Source organism: Pseudopipra pipra, chromosome 2 (assembly GCF_036250125.1).
Source record: "Pseudopipra pipra isolate bDixPip1 chromosome 2, bDixPip1.hap1, whole genome shotgun sequence".
In the NCBI taxonomy this organism is placed as follows: Eukaryota; Metazoa; Chordata; class Aves; order Passeriformes; family Pipridae; genus Pseudopipra; species Pseudopipra pipra.
This window is the reverse complement of record NC_087550.1, coordinates 65,345,801-65,363,716: the sequence shown is the minus strand read 5'-3', so window position 1 is coordinate 65,363,716 and position 17,916 is coordinate 65,345,801. Positions and strand designations below refer to the sequence as shown.

The 17,916-nt window shown below is 37.7% G+C and overlaps 1 protein-coding gene across 2 annotated transcripts in view; it reads right to left on the bottom strand.

Moving 5' to 3' along the window:
* The window catches only part of TRPC4 (transient receptor potential cation channel subfamily C member 4), a 134,318-nt gene that overhangs the window by 70,178 nt on the left and 46,224 nt on the right, over positions 1-17,916 (bottom strand). The window contains exons 2-3 of one of the 2 annotated variants that reach the window (XM_064645849.1): positions 17,126-17,251; positions 14,161-14,565 (exon numbers count right to left, since the gene is read on the bottom strand). In XM_064645849.1, coding sequence (XP_064501919.1) covers positions 14,161-14,538 — 378 coding nt within the window. In that variant the 5' untranslated portion in view covers positions 14,539-14,565; positions 17,126-17,251. The remainder of the gene's footprint in view (positions 1-14,160; positions 14,566-17,125; positions 17,252-17,916) is intronic. The other variant, XM_064645848.1, reaches the window with a different exon arrangement.

Sequence of the window (17,916 nt, the reverse complement as noted above, 5' to 3'; positions counted from 1 at the left end):
ACAGAGAGTACTTTATTTCTTTAAAATAGTTTCAGTTTTTAAAGTACTTATTCCTTCAGACTTTTCTTATAGGAGTTGGAACCAGATAATCTTTAAGGTCCCTTCCAAGCCAGGCCATTCTGTGATTCTAGGATACTATGCTCATTTTGATGTGATCAGATGTGGTATTAACTTTTGCACAGTAATATGGTATTGTCCAGTCTTTATATCAGTCTTGTTTTAATATCCCTTGCAGAGCTGTTATCTTAATTATTTTCAATTCCCATAAATACTTGGTTGATTATTTCTGCCCTACTTAGAACCACGCCTTTTTTCTCACTGAACTGTTTTATTTTTTTACAGTAGTAATTTTTTGTTTGCCAAAACCATCCTGAATTCTGTGTCCTGCAACAGCCTTGTGATCCCTCTCAGTTTTGTGTTGTCTGCAGAATTAACACACCCTCTATTTCATCTAATGTCATGAATGAATGTACTTATTGGTATAGACCCCTGCAGAATTGCTAATTTTATCCCTCTGTTGGATTCATTCATCCTATTTCACCAAGTACTATCAGGAACTACTCTGAGTGTGGTTTTCTTAGGCTGTATTTTCAGTACACGATGTCTTACAAAACTCAAACTCTATGATATGTACTGCTTTTCCCCAACATACAGAGCTTGCTATCTGGTGATGAATGATAATTATATTGTTATGACAGGATTTGTTCTTGCAAATTCTGGTAGACTACTATTCGTGTCTATATTTTCTTCTAGTTGCTTACAAGCAGAATGCTTGACTATTTTCTTCAGGATCCTGCATGATGTAAAAAAAGTATAGATTTCTTTAATTTGAAAAAGGAAAATAGAGAATGGAAAGGAAATGCTGTAAAATGAATTGATAACAGTTTCCAGACAGAAGCAGAGGAAAATATATTGGATTTGATAGATTTAGGACATGCATTTGTGAGATGGATGTCAAAGGGCTTCAGCATTTTCTCTTCTTTATTCCCTTTCTTCTCCTCCCTGTATCTCTGAGAGCTGATCCAAAACACAGTCTGTACAAAAAAGTGGTCATTTTCAATCAATGTTTTCCTATGACCATTATTAGTGGATGGATATGCTGTTCCATCAGTCAATGCCAGTACCTTGAGCAAGGGTGGAAAACTGCTAAAAGTAGACACTCAATAAAAGAGTGTCAGGATATTTGGAATTTGTTTTCAGCTCTGAAAATTACACTCGCTTTATCACCACATCTCTTCTTGAAACTAGGTAGAACAGTGTTTCCAATAAGAGTTCTGGGCATTGCTTGAGTGCTCATAATGAGAAGTGACAAGCAAACATTGTTGTTTTCATTCAGGGACAGCAAAAGAAAAAAATTAAAATGTTTTGAAAAACACTGGAGCTAAGAAAGAAAAGAGATCTTATGGAAAGGATTAAAGAAGAACTTGAATTATTTATTTTGCATCATATTAAAACTCATATACACCTCTCTCAAGGTTTGCACGATGAATGAAGCCAATACTGAAACTTCCTGAATGTTCCAAGTAAACCTAGTGGGGTCCCTCCCATCTGAACGGTTTTTAAATGGATGCACAGATACTTTACTCAAATACAGAATGGTTCATAAAGGCAATATCATTTCAGTGAAGTATATGTCTGATATTCCACCTCCTGAGAACCTGTGTCTCTAGTCTGATTAGAAAAGTGTGGGAAAGCTCTTGCTTTTACCTGTTTTTTTTTTGCCTTCTCCCAAAATGGCTCCAATATTTACCTAGAGAGGTGGAAGGAAATTGGCTTGCTTCTACAGGGACGTCTTGAGAGAAACATCAGAAAAAGAAGAGTTCTTAAAATCTGATCTGGATCCTTTGTTTATCCCTGAGCTTCATGGATCTAGACACAAGAAAAGGCATTCCACTGGCTAAGGAATGAGAAAGATTGTTTTACAAAAGCAGCTTTGGCAGAAAGAACAGTAAGAGATTGGTGGCCTCCCTTGGTATCAACAAACTGTTTAGGAGATACAAGCGTCTCAGAGGGTGGGAAGTAGCTAAACTTCTTTACAGCTTATTGCAATTATTTAGTGTTGCAAAGTAATTTGAGATATCTTCATGGCTGTGGAGTAAATTTCATGTTTGAGAAAATTAAAATGGTTATACTCCCAAATAACAAAGTGGGAATCAAGCAAATTTGCAAAACACCTAAAGAAGAATGTTTTTTTCTATTTTAAAAATATGAAGAAAAAGGAATATAAAAGAGTATGGCAGGGACAAAGAAACCTCCTAAATCTTCAGAAGGTGCAGAAGAATTTCATAGTAAGCTGTTTCATAAGTATATTTCATAAGTATTCCTGGTATGTTATTCAGTGGTTTGTTATTTAGCAGCAGCTCTAGTTTTTGAACCACAGTGTAAGTTTTCCATATTTCACAGATGCAAAGAGGACATTTATTCTGAAGTACACAGACCAAGTCTGATGCAACTATGCTAGGATGTGCTGGGACTGAAAAATGCATTTCAGAGGCATTGACAACCAATTTTTATCACGGGTTAGTGATATTCTTAGCTTTGTTCAATTCTTTAACAAGAGATACTTTAAGACCCTCTCTGCACACAAGAATCAAATGAACAATCCTAATGGTTATGAGGTTTTGGAAACGTGTAGTGTTAAACCATAGAAGATTGCTAGAAATAAAAATATTGCCTTTGGATTCCCACTGCAAAGAGATCAAAGGAAAAATGGGAGATATGCATTTTTAAAAGCTGTTCTGTGCAGTGAGAGACCAGGAGCAAAATAGTTACTTAGAGGTATTTAAGGGTAGATTGCTAGAAAGAAGTCTTTGAAACTGATGCCAAGGGGAATGAATTAGTTCAAATCATTCAATACTGTGAGCTCTCCTTGTTTCAGGTTAGTCTTATCTTAGCATTGTATTGCTCTTTAATTTACCAGCTGATTGAATCTCGATCTGTAAAGATCTTATATACATGGTGAATCCTAGAAATGAATGGATAAGAGGTATTCTTAATGTGCTTTAGGATATGGAAAGTTTTTTCCTTTGAGCTTATGTATTTTTACTCAGTTCAGTGCATGGTAGTAAACAGAGGCTTAATAAGGAGAAGTCTAATTGAGCAGGGAAGAGAAATTTCATGTTATCAACTAGATTGTTTGTACTTACAGTAGATGTCTAAAACTAGTTGGTGCAAATAAAATGGTGGCAGACTTTTTTGCATTTTCTGCAAATATTCAGCGGTAGTATCTTGGTAGTACATAAATGTAAGGCTTTGAGGGTAGATATTTCAGGTTTCCTTTTTATTTTCCTTCTAGAAGGCCTCACACATTGTGACAAGCCTGCAAACTTAGATAATATTTTATTACCAACCCCCAGCAGTGTTTCAGTAGCTCAGTTGAAAGGGGAACTAATTTTGCCTCCTGCCAGTCTGGTGCAAAGATGTGGAAGATATGGATCCTGACACTGGTATAAAGTACAATTAAAATACTTCTGTCAGCACAGTATGTGAGACACACATCCTCTATCCAGAAAACAGTTGCTAAATTGACAGGCTAAATTCGTAGTCTCCCAAGACAAGAAAGCCTCCGTAATCACATTAATGGACTCTGTCAGTCAGTCCAGTGTGACTTTTGAATTTGTTGGACTGCTCTAGCTGGATGTTAACACGAAGGAATATTAGAAATACTAAATTCCTGCAAGTTTTCCAAAAGAGACAGATGATTGAGATCTGAAGAAAATTTTGGAGTATGAGCACAACTATTTGAGTAGACACCAGAGAATTAATACAAAAAGAGGATACTACAAGTGCCTCAGCCTTTTCAAAAGCTTTGATGAACGTTCATAACATCAAAAATGGGGAAAATTCAATCACGATGCACATAGCTATGTGGAAATCAGATTCCATACATTTCACTGCTCACAGAGCAATTTGACAAGGGATGCCCTGTGACAAATGCAAAGCTGATGGAGGAGTGTGCAGGGCCATATATGAGCAAGCTTCTTGACAGTGGTGTGTTTCTGTTTTTTAAATTTTCATAGGATCTTCCCATGGCTGAAGGTTTGGAAAGATTATATAGATTATTAGGTATGATTGCATATTTGACTCTTAGTTAAAAAGTCTTTTAAATTCTAGTCTTCCAACTAGAAGTCTTCCAACTTCCTAAATACAATTTATTTAAGAAGTATTTCCATAAGCAAGTTCAAGGTAACTGCATTTCAGCAGGGTAGTTCCTCATAGCAATGAAGAAGTCTAGAATGGCTCTTTGAAAATATTTTTCGGTAGACGCTGTTCAGCATTGAATTGTCTGGAAGTTTGTGTCCATAAGGAACTGCTGTGCCTTTGAGTCTCTTTCAACAGTAGGGTTCTGGTTGTCCTGTTCCTAAAATCTTTCCTAGATTTCTGAACTAGACATTGTCAGAAAGCGGATAGGTTGCAGAACCTACAGGATGGGATTTATGTCTAGATTTAAACACTGAATTATAGGCTGTATATGTTAATTCGGTTTTTAAGCTCCTATTATACCTAGGAAAATCATCTCAGCTGCCCAAAGGTCCTGTGTCATAACTGCCAGACCCACCCGTCTCACACATATTCTAGGATGCCTCATATTTCACTTATCCACTACATGTGAGCTTCTGAGCTAGGCCCCTAATTGATGTAATGAGTGGAGCCCAGAGAACTATTTTTCTTAGCTTACAGTAGATACTTGCATTTGGTCAGCTAACCCTCTTGCTCATCACTGACCTTACTAAGAGTTCAGCTACCTGGCTTTTATGTGAGCAGTAAACAGACTGATTCAAACAGCACTGTACTGTTTAAGACACTCTAGAGAATCAGAGAGATCTACACAGATGTGACACAAGACCAGCTGGAGGGTCTCATCCCTCTGCAGTGCAGGCGGAGGACAGGCAGGTTGCCCTGAAGCAGGAGACATCTCTGCACAGACCCCCAGCTCTACTGCTACATTGCATTCAGCTTCAGGCATCTGAATGGGGAGCTGACTTCCACCCCCTTACATACATGCAACTGTATACATATATTTATATATAGCACAGACCTCAGTCTGTTGTATCAAGGGCAAAATCATTAACTGTCCTCTTCACTGAGAGGCTGCTCTAGGCAGAGAAGATACTGGTCTCTTTTAATGCTTATAAATTTGTTAACTTCATAAGTTAAATTGCACAGCCGAATGTACAGATAATTGGCAATGGGGATTTCTAGACCTTAGAAGACAAGGCTACCTCAAAAAAAATTCTATTTGTTTAACCTCTTGGTCTTCTTAACGGATTTATACTACTGGCCTCGGAGCTGATTCTTAACCTATTTTCAAGCATTGAAAGGCTGTAAAAATCTTTAATTGAAACTATCTTTGCAGTTGTTGAGTTGTCAGGAAGTGAAAATGGGTAGGTTTGGCAAAATGGATGCTAGGCTGAGAGGTTTGTGAAGATGACAGCACAGGACCATGAAGATGACTGTAGAAGGCAGAGATTTTGGACATTTTTTATTTTTATGCTATCCCTATTCTAATTGTAAAACTTGAGAGAGTGCTGTAAAGGGGAGATCAACAAATATAAAAAGAAGGGAAAAGAAATCAGCACTGAAAATGTGACTTCTCAAGGAGAAATCTGACTTTTCCACAGACTTCAATTTTTAATTAACTTTCTAAAGATTTTGAATTTTTTTCTAAAGATTTTGATTTATTTTAGATTTTCAAATATTTATTGCTAATCTCCACTCATCTCCTCATGGTAGAAAATACTTTCATTTCATTTCACACAAGAAGTGTGAAAAAGTCAGCAAATAATGACAGAAAAGTATTTCATCTTTCTAAATCTGTAACACTTCAAGTTTAGGTAGAAGTTTGGTTCACCAGTTCTCTTTAAAATAAAACTGTATTTGTTATCATCAGTATTTTCTGAACTTCTGCAAACTGCTAAAATAGAGGACTAGATTCACAGCTGGTGAAAGTCATACTCAATACCACCACATAGATTTCAGGAATCTATCTATAAGGATCATGCTAGCCAGAATTTTTTTATGCTGCCAATAAAAAATTGCTCATTATTTTGTACAGGTCAAGAAGCTATCATGTTTCCCCATATTTTGACATGTGTCTTTTGCTACTGCTTCAACTTTGGAATATTATGATTTAGCATTTGTTACAAGGTGATGGGTGCATATTGTAGAACACATTGCCTACCTCAATATTGAAATTGCTAGCAGCTCTATTTGATGGCACCAGGATATCAGCTTCTGGAGTATTTCTTGAATAATTGTCACAGGTTTTTCTACTCACCCACCCACCTTACCTCTGATTCATATAAACACATACAGTTTGGGTTTATTGCCAAGACATAATGACATTTATATGCAGCTTTTTTTGAACTTGAAAAGAGTCAGCATCTCTCCAAAAATCAAAGAAAAATACTTTTATAAATCCATATCTCCATCTTACATACAATTAGTCATCTCCACCTTTATGGTACAGCTGTCATTACAAGCTACAAGTTTTTTTCATGTGGCCAAATGGTTATATGAAAGACTGAACATGTGGATAGGCTATTATACCTATAAACTGAAATATATCCTACACAGCTTCTTTCCATTCATCTCTGTCTATCAATATGTTAAAACCTGTCAGAAAATAGTATCTTATCGGATGCATCTGGGAAAAAATACTCAGCTACCCACTCAGGCAGCTAGGAGTGGGAAGAACCAACTTTGTGCTCTCCCTTTCTACTTCAAGAATGTGTACTTCATGCCCAAAAAAATATCTTTACATTGCATCCTCCATACACATTACTAGCTAGACTGTCATTAATCAGAACATTCAAAAAAAGGCACATAGTTCACGAACTTCTGTGGGAGATATTTTCAAAACAAAAATGATGCTTTAATGTCAACAGCCAAAAAGCATTACACAAGTCATTGAGACTGGTATTTTCCAAAGTTACCAGAGAGAGTTTTAGATAAGAAAACTACAGGTCATCATACAGTGCTCATAAAATCTTTCTTTCTGCCCCTGATTTACCAATATACCTCCCAGTTCCGTAACTAGGTAAGAATTTGAAAGTATGTTAAAAAAAACCCACAGATTCAATATTTTTGTAGTTAAAGTCCACTGCAAGTGTGCTGGGCCTACAACCTGTGTACATTCCCTGGTCTCCTCCGTGATGGCCTATACTGTTACCAGGATGAAATAACAACCCTGACATAGCAGCTTTCCCTCGTACACCACTGGGTTGTGTGGCAATGCAGGGCTGGGAAAATGATATCTCATGAGGCTTGGAAGGCAAATAATACACGAAAGCTGATTAAAGCTCTGTACACATTAAGAGGAGCCTGACTGAGACTGAAGCTGAGCAATATGTGCAGCTCCAAAGAAGAGCACTGGCTTCATCTCAGGACACTGGGACTCCTCAAAGGGCTATTTCAAGTAGTCCAAAGATACTAAGAGTCACAAAAATAACAGAGTGGGTGATGTGACCACATGTGGGGAATTTGCAAGGAGATAGGAGCTTCTGTGAGGCTTGATAGGAGCTCTGTCAGACATGCAGAATCCATGCTGCCAGCATTTCAGGATGGAAAATGATTCTTCAGGCTTTGTGCTGCTTTCATGCTGTTTTCTAACATTTCACCTTTAGACCTTTTATCTATTTCTGGGAGTGCTGCCAGACTGAAGGCACTTTGCCTGCAAAGCTATCTAGCCTTGCTGTCTGTATCCCTTTCCAGATAATTTAGGCGAGTGCCTGAATATCCACATAAAAGCGTGCTCCAGTGGCCTAGAAAGTATACTGTACAACATTCTTGACTCTTCTTCAGGACCATACCCCTCACCCTGGTTGTTCTCTCACATCCTTTCATTCTCTCCACAACTACATAGCAACACTGTTAAAAAAAAAATCAGATGTTGAAACACATTTTGGCATAAGATCAGTCATTGTTTATTCTGATGAGAATTGCATCAGTAGATTCAAGTGAAAGACAACTTGTATTGTCAACACCTCCTCTTCTTTTCTACCTTCCCACACTTCAAATAATTATCAATCAGCTACATGCGTCAAGATTTATAAAATATAACTTTAGCCCGTGACAGCAAAATAATGCCCCTTCTCTCCCCACCTCCTTAAAAGTCCCAAGATAGCAAGCTTTCCAACTGATCCAACTGATTAACTCTTCCTGTCCAAGAGTTTGCAATGGCTGCTAACACACTGAGTAGCATATAAATGCCAGAGCAAGCTCTCAGGTATTGGTCTGCCCATTACCCAGATCAGAGTGTTGGCCAGACCACCATGTAACTTTCTGCTACTTCTTTCAACACTCAGATGTGGAACGATGGATTGGTGTCTCCCTGGGTGAAGATGCTGTCACCACACACCCTGTGAACTCCAAAATGTCCCTGGCGAGCATACAGCACTATTAGAATATGTTTGACTGGGTTAGATTCATAGAATCATAGAATGTTTTAGGTTGGAAAGGACCTAAAAGATCAGCTAGCTCCAACCCACCTGCCATGGGCAGGCAACCTTCCATTAGAAAAGGTTGCTCAGTCCCCTTCCAACCTGGCTTTGTACAGTTCCAGCAATGGGGCATCCACAACTTCTCTGGGCAACCTGTGCCGGTGCCTCACCAACCCCCAGTAAAGAATTTCTTTCTAATATCTAATCTAAATCTACTTTCCTTCAGCTTAAAGCCATTTCCCCTTGTCCTTTCACTGCATTCCTGGATTTACATCTGATTTGCAAGGTATCAGAGCTGCTATCTTCTTACATATGACCTCACCCATCTCTTTCAGATGCCATTCCTTGTAACATAAAAGCACATAACCACAGCAAGCAAGGTACTGAAATGATAATTAAGGTATCAGGATCTTCTACCAGTTCCTAAACACACGCCAGACTCTTATACCCTGTCTCTGATACCCATATGATGCATCTTTCAGTCCTTCAGAAATGTCTGTCTGTATATTTTAAGTCTCAGAGGTTTGGTTTTTTTCTCTTTTAATAAATATTTTTCCCAAATATTTAGATAACGGTCTGAACTTAGCCTTTCTTAGGCCTTTAAGACATTGCCAGGAAAATCCATGAAACCCAATGAACTGTATATGCCATGGACTTGCATTTTTTGAGGCCAACACGATGACAAGCTGAGCCCTGGCCTCCTCGCTGGACTTTGACTGGCACAATAAGTAGAAGACAGACTCTTTGTATAAAATAGTTTATGATGTGACTTTACGGGTTGTCTCAGGAGAGCAAAAAGGCTATGAGAGTTGCAGCAAGTGGATTCCTACTTCCAGGATTATGCCAGCAATCTCTCCTTTTCTCTACATATGGAAAGGACACTAGCACTTTTGGGAAAGACAACTTAAGGGTGACATTTGATCTGTCTATCCAAAGCACCCACAGACTGCTACACAGGAGATTTACCTCCCAAATTATTTTGATGGCTACAAACATTTTGGTTCCAAACTGACCAGAACAAAGCCGCAGGGGCTGGAGTCTGTCAGCTTCCACCCTCACAGAATCACAGAATCATTTAGGTTGGAAAAAACCTCTAAGATCATCGAGTCCAACCCTACCATAACCACCACTTTGTGCCCAGTAATATTTTCAGATTAATTGACAGCCACACCACAGAAGGAGTGAACCAGGGATATGTCACAATGATCACATCCCTCCCTGTCCCAAAGTTCTCCATCCTCTAGAAAATCCCTTATATTTGCAAATGCCAGTCTGGCATTAGCACAGTAGTTTTTTTCCAACTTCTGCAGAAAGCTGTCCCTAGGGTGTCCACCCATTAAGAATACCCAGAAGTATCACAAGATTGACATCTAATAGTGAACAGGAATGCATAAAAGCATTGCCATGTGCTTTTGCTAGTCAAGCAATGCCTGTAAACATTGCAGCCAATTTCCAAGCCCCAAATCTAGTCTGTCAGTTAATACAATGCTAAACTCTTCAAGTTTAGAAACTGAGACTTCAGCTTCACTTATTTCATTTGCAGCATTGTTAGAAGGCAGCTACACCTCTGCTTCAGTCTTCCCTGAATATACAAGAATATCTAGACGGTCAAACACCCAGCTAGAGATCGATGCCTGGGTTCCTTAAGCAGTAGAGCACATTATGATTTACATAAAGGTATTCCTAAAAAATCCACTGCGCAGGCTCGAAAGGTAATGACCTTTCCCAAATCTTCGTTTGTGAAGACTGGCCATACACACACAAAGGTATTCTACTTATTTTTTATGCTGCCTAACTCCCATCCCATCTGTGGATGCTGCATGCAATTTAGTAAGATTAAAACATTTTCTGCAGATACTAAATTTAAAAAGAATAACTTTCCCCCCCCTTTTAATTTGGCATTCAGCTATCCATCAGAGTAAGCAACAAGTGACTTGGCAGATAATTCAGGACATATGGTGTTGCAGAATGGTAATTTAAAAGTACTTGGACAAGTTTCCTCAACTCATTCACATTAATTTGTGCTATTCTCTTTTACATGTGCTCTAGCAGCTGGTACAGATAAAAAAGCATAGAAAATATAATGACTATAATGCAAGTGACAAAATAACCTTTTCCTGAGTTGTATTAATGTATAGCGCAAAAACCTCACTCACAAACTGAGTAACAGAAGGAGTTCAAAGACAATTCAAAGCTGGTAAACATATATGCCTCATCTGCAGTCACCAGGTGGCACCAGATGTATCCATATACTGACAATCAGCTTAAAACCTCTATAATCCATGTGGTATTTGAAATGCAAAGCAGATCATGTACGGACATTACGTAGAGCCCTACAGCTGAGTAGTCAGTAGACTAGAGAGTTTAGATTTAACTTTAACAAGATCTGACTGCTGTTTTATGGTTTGGGTTTTGTTGGGGTTCTGTTAGGGTGTTTTGGGGTTCTTTTTTTGTTTGTTTGGGGTTGTTTTGAGGAGAAAGTGTTAGAGAGTAAGATTCAGTGGCATCTCCTAATTTGGAGATGTTGGCTGGAAAACCTAAAAAAATGCAAAAACATATTATTTTAACTATATGCATTGATTCTTGGTCAGAATTAACACATTTTTACATTTTCCCCCCTTTTCTTTTTCAACATTTACATGTTTAAAGAATTAAATTTTGGAGAAAAATCATTTCTTTCAAAAGATACATTTCAGCAGTCCTGAAGAATTGTAGCTTTCTGTTGGTACAAGAAGACATTTTCTTCTAGCTTTCTGACATTGTCAATGTGCTCTTGAATTATATAAGAAATTCTATGATTAAAAATGATTTCATTTTACAAATATAGCTACATTATTGTATAAGGTGAAGCTGAAATTAGCCATGTATCATACGTAGGATATTACCTCATTAATAGAAAAATATAGTGAGAGCTAATTCATTTACTTGTGAATCATATCAGATTTTTTCCAGCATCTGAATATTCATAAATTTTATCACTAAAAATATAAGTTCAATTAGTTCAATGTTCAATAATTTTATCACAAACAGTTTATGGAACCTAAACTGTTTCTTGTGCTTGTTTGTATTTAGCACATGCATTTTTCTTTATTTTCTTATCTGTCCCCTCTGGGAATAACTTTTCATCAAGAGAAAAAACAACAACAACAACAACAACAGCAAAACAAAAAAATCAAACCAGCAGAAAGGGTGAAATATTGACCTCACTGAATGGATGGCAAAAATTCCACTAACTTCAAGGGGCCAGAATTTTACCGCACATGACCAGATTCATACAAAGAAGCAAAGAGTCTGAAAATGAATCATCATCTAAACATACGGCAAATGTTTACAAATAATAGTAATCAAAAAAGTTGTAGTTTGAAACAGTTTCAAAAGGAACTTGATTCTCCAGGGGAAAAAAAAATGTCTATAATTCTCAGAGTCCAGATTTTATATCTTTAGCCCATTGCAATGATTTTTCAGCCAGCAGGTACCTTTGGTAACAGTAAATTCATTATGGAATTACTGCAAAAATGTCATTCACATTTACATTCTCTTCAGCATGCCATTGGCCTAAAAATGAACCAATATGACTACCTACACATATGACACCCATAGAAGCTTAATGGTTGCTGGGATCCCCAGTGCACACAACACCATACACATGTAAATAACCTGTTTGTTTAAAGACCATTTTTGCATGCACTGGCTTGCAAGCAGTGCTTGCATTGGCAATGGGCAAGCCTAGCCTTTTACAGGCACAAAAGGAGATATCTCTGTTCAAACAATTTGTGAATAATGTTCCTGCTTTACAGTAAGACCCCCATCAAGTGCAACCAGGGAAACCAAGAAAGAGCAGAAGGAGAAAAGCTATTCATACAAGCCAGCAGCGGAATTTGGCACTGAAACAACAAACTTAAGCTTCAGCCCAGAGATCTAACCTCTAGACTGGAGCAAATCAGTTTGTGGTTAATTTAACACTGTAGTATGCACCCAAAAAGTAATCCTACCTTTTGACTGCTATAGCATGAAGCTCACCTAAAACAAGTTTTACTACTTGTATTCAAGCATTTTCAATACAGTAGCTGTGGCACACATGAAAAAGTAGCCCTGAAAGTCTGAAGAACAGTCTAAAATTTAGGCAGCTATTTTAAGGTGAATTTGTAGACTCTCTCTAGCAAAGCTAAAAAGTGGTTTATGCTGTCACAAAGCAAGTAATTGAAAAAGCCAGCATGAGGTGCTCTCCAGGGATCTCCATTTTTCTCCATTGCGAAGGGAAGTCCAAGGAGCCAGATCAGAGATGAGACCTATCTTTGGATGGCTACCATTAAGTGACATGAACTCTGCTCTGCAAATGGCAACTTCCACTACAGAGGCTGGAGAATGGAGAGACAGGTGTTTTGACTGGTTTGGCATGGGGCTGTGCACTAATCCTTCTGGGTTCTGGTCATTTTAAAGGAGCTCTGCTTTTACTGTCTAGAAGACAAGACAGGCATATACTATCGTACAAAGACCTACCATAAAAAAGCATAGAATTTGTGTTAGTTTATCAGCAAAAATTATACTTTTAACCTACTATCTGCAATTATATCCACACCAAGTACATTATACTGTAATTAAAGTATATTGTATGCATTATCTGTGAAAGGGCTGTAATCATTCAACATACTATTCACTGAAATACATTTATAGAGTATCAATAATACATAAAATTTGAAATTGATGAAAATATAATACAATATTATAACTACTTTTAAGGTTTTTCTTCCTAGAAGAGTCCAATGAATATCAGAATTAATGGGCTATGTTATCCTGTCTCCACTCTTTTCTTAAAATGAGAAGGCTAACTACTTCCTGGAGATGTCTCTCAAGGCAGTGCAAGGGAAAGCAGAGTAGGTATCACATTATGAATGAGCCTGTATGCAATGATTTTTTCCTTTGAGAGAAGACAGGAGAAAGGGAGAGGAGTTTGTACCTTTTTAGGTGTACTTGATAGGATGGATGACTACTTAAGACAGGGCTGAAGTTCTGATCAATTCGGTCATGCCTCCCAGTGTTGCCTTGCAGAGTTGGGAGATGATGACCTCCCCATGGAGGGGTTGAAACATTCATTGACTTTTATGGGAGTTTCATAATTAATTCAAATGGACCACATATTACCACTACTATTCTTTTTGGAATTATTTGCTTCTCTGAATGATTAAAGACTTTCCAACAGGAATAATGTTATCATTATACAGAGGGGGCTTATGGGAAAGACAAAGAGAGACTTTTAACCAAGGCCTGTAATGACACGGAAAGAGGCAACAGTTTTAAACTGAAAGAGGGTAGGTTTAGACTGGGAAGAAGGAAGACATTTTTTACAGTTAGGGTAGTGAGACACTGGATCAGGTTGCCCGGAGAAGTTCTGGATGTCTCATCCCTGGAAGTGTGCAAGGTCAGGTTGGATGTGGCTTTGAGCAACCTTGTCTAGGGAAAGATGTCCCTGCCCATGTCAGGGTGTTGGAAACTAGATGATTTTTAAGGTTTTTCTGACTCAAAACAATTTGTGATTCTATGATGTCTAAACACAGATTAATACAATGCATACAGCATCAACGTAACTGATTTTTTGATTTTAAATATTTGTGTGCAAGGATGATGGTTGGTTTTGTTTTTCTTTTTGCTTACTCCCTTGGCCCAATTCCTCTCTTTACATTAGAGCAGACCACAAACTCAGAGAAAATCCTGCACGTACCTGTTTCTCCCCACTGGGCTTCTTGTGGTTTAACAGCAGCTCCACAGCACCAACTACCTCCTTCCGTATGGCATGTAACAGAGCATCTCCCACATACACATTAAAACTTAAGAGCAGCTCAATGAGCTCAAGGTTCTCATTTTCAATTGCAATAAGGAGTGCAGTTCTTCCCAGGGGATCAATGCAGTTAATATTGATCTTGAAATAAATTTCTGCTTCCTCCAAAGCCTTCTTTACACTGGCATAGTCTCCTTTCTCCACGGCATTCAGATAGGCTTTTTCTGAATGAGACAGTTCAGACTCTGCCCGTACGATGCGAAGAGGGATACGATCTCTGTAGGGAGCATTGACGCTTCTTTTGTAGTAGAACTGGGCCATATTTTATGCCATTCTAATACTTTGTCTCTGCAAGATGAAAATAAAGATTAAGTCAGTAATTTAGGGGGTACAGTGCATCAAATTAATATTTGCAATATACAAGTATTTAAAACTCATACTAAAAAGTGATGTTGAAACACATTCAAATGGTGTCTATCAATAGAACTTCTAAGATCTGCAAGAGTAAAAGCCAAAATATTGCTTGTTTGTAACATGCCAAGTGAAAGCATATCTGTCAGCATACCATTTGCTTGTATGCATTTCTTAGACCTGTGGCAAACATGAAATGACACGATACAATGTCATTTGCACCAAAAGTGTAGCTCCATTTCATCCTTAATTTCTTCATTCAGTTCCACTACCTCATGTTTCCCACAGTTGAAGAGTATGCTCATGCACAGTTGCCACTGCTCAGTAGATTAGAGGGCACTCACATCTTTTAAGCTTGATTGTAGTGGCTATGTCACCTAGAGATTGGTTCAGTTGCCCGTATAAGCTTCTGAGGCCTCTCTGAGATTGGTTCAGTTGCCCGTATAAGCTTCTGAGGCCTCTCTGAGATTGGTTCAGTTGCCTGTATAAGCTTCTGAGGCCTCTCTGAGATGCTCTAGTTACGTCATCTGTACTCCAGCATGTCTCAGGTCATTCACGAGGTCTGTGCACATTTGGTACCTCCATGAAAATGTCTCTGACATCCTACAGAAGCCATGTGTCATTTAAGGGTTGTGTGTAGACAACTAAATACAGCCCTTCCTACCTGTTTCTTTAGGCTGGGCAGAAAGAATATGATAGAATTTGAATAGTTATTAGCATTTACATCTTCCTAGTGCTCAAATTCCCTATTTATCTGTGGGAAGACTTATTTTGCACAGTTCAGCGGTGAGCTTCCCTACGAAGATTTTGATTCAATCTCATATGCTATTAGAAAAACATTCACATAAAATGCTTTTCTAAGCAGCACTTACTAATGAATAAATTAAAATTCATAACTCAAAAGGAAAAAACAAAATCCATAGGAGATAATATTCCAAGGAGTGGTAGATAATAGTCACAATTTTGATTCTGTACTCTTCAGTTCTAAACCAGAATTAATACAAAAACATAGCAGTTATAAAACAACTCCAAAGTCTTACTTATAAGAAAGCATTTAATGTCTGTGCTTTTATTCTGTATACTTTATTCAAGGAATTTGCAAAAATAATTCCTTCTAACAGAATGATTTTCTCCTGAGTCAATCTTCTACTGGGTAAGAAAAAAAAAAAAGGAAGAGGAAAGAAGGAAGAGAAAAATTTGACCTCAAAGCAAAAAGTACACAAAAAATATTTCCCCCTGCTGTTCAATTAGAGGCTGAACAGTTTATCTGATGAAGAACTGTAGTTTCTTGAAATTTTCTCAGCTGATAATGCAAGTTGCAGTAAACCACTGTCTTTTCCTCCACTCCTTACTCCTTTCAGTCATTAAAATCTCTGTTGAGATCATAGTTTAAAAAGATAATATATGTTTTTATTATTTTTAGGTTTTGATTCATAAAAAAAAAAAGGCACTAACAGTAAGTGAGGAACATAGTAATTTATCTTCTCCACTCTTCTTATGCAGTGTGATGAGAGGTAAGTACAAAAGTACAAAGGCTGTTATTGAGTTGTTTACTTTGTTTTTCAGAGCAGATCAACAGGACTTGAGGCAGGCAGAAGAAAGCAAAGGAGACACATGAGAAAAATTCTCCTCCATATCCAAATACAGGAGCTTGGGAATTGCAATCCTTTTCAAGATGTTTCCCAATTTTCCCAACAAAATGGTATCGGTCTGCAATCTGGGCTACTAGAGGTTGCACAATTTGTGGATTATGTTCTGTTAATCTCACTCTAAGTAAAATACACTGCAGATTCATTGCAGAGTTTTATACTCCTGGAACAGATATCACATTCTTATGGCTAATGCACTTTTATTTTACCAGTTAGATTTTAATTATTTCCTTTCAAAACTGGATTCAAGAAGGAAAAAAGTTTATGTTCAGACCCAATTTAACAGACTTAAGTGTAGAAGTTCACAAGTAGGCATCTACCAGGAAGGTGGGCTGCTAAATTCCCATGATAGCCATAGAGATTTACGGCTTCATTCCTCTGCTCACAAACTGTGGTCTGGTACTGGATGCTGAAGGGCATCCTACCTGAGTCCAGCTGCCACCTCACAATGACTTCGGTCTCAATAATGACTCTATTTCATATCTGTCAGGCAGACATTGAATAATGCACACACATTATAGACACGTGGAGCAAACTGAGGGACTGCAACTGGAAGGTCAATGCTATAAACTTCTTTCTCTTGAAAGCACAGAAATGAATAAACAGATCATTATCTCCCTGTTTATTGTGAGTCAAATTAGGAATTAACTTATATCAATGAAACCAGGCATCATAGAGATGCTTATGGTAGAAGAAGAGTAAAGCAACCTATGGATGGGATCTACCATAATTTCACTAGGGTCATTTGGGGATTCCTTGTTTCTTTATTTTTATAAGTGTGAGGAAGATGTATTATTGTCTCACTGTACGCCATAAGGAAAACACTTGTTGGAACCTTTTTTGCTTACCTTCACATGATTCTTGAAAATTAGATCTGAGCTTAGTTTGTCTCTTTCAGAAGAGACACATTAAGCACGCATTGTCATTCTTCCAAATAGCTGTCCTCTGCTAAGCCTTCTTGCCTGCACCACTTCCTGAAAATATCATCCATACATAAAGGTTTGTATTAACTAAAAATCTATGTTTACATGCAATTAGAAAGCAGAGATTAATTGCTGATACAGTATGATCCTGGAAGGTGATGTAAACATCAAAAATAATAGTTCATGGGTGCTTACAAAAATAATTTTTTGTTTGTTTGTTTTATTTACAGGTAGATAGTGTTGTATGACAACCGTTACTGTGCTGTCACACGTAAATGCATGCATATGATAAATTTACATGGGCATATCATGAGAGCTGTAAGTGCTCAGAGTAGCCAGCAGAGCTAAGGAAGTCTCCAATTGCTTTGAACTTCTCTGCAGGAACAAGAGGCTAAAAAACCAAGAGGTCCAATACACTAGAACAGTGTGAGGGAAATGAAAGAAAAAAAAATATTGTTCAAAACTTGAAAAATTGTAACTATAGTCTCCAAAGAGTCCACACATCAGACACATAATAAAAAGACTTCTCAAAAGAAACAAAGACAAAATAACTCTCTAAATAACTACATAGTGCTTCCTGCCATGCCAAGGAAATATCATCAGCACCTGAGCAGGAGAAGTATACAAAAAAGGAAACTGTAATACTTTGACAGAAAATAGATTCTTATGAGGCAAGATTTTTTTTCTTAACATGCAGTTTTATTTACACCTACTAC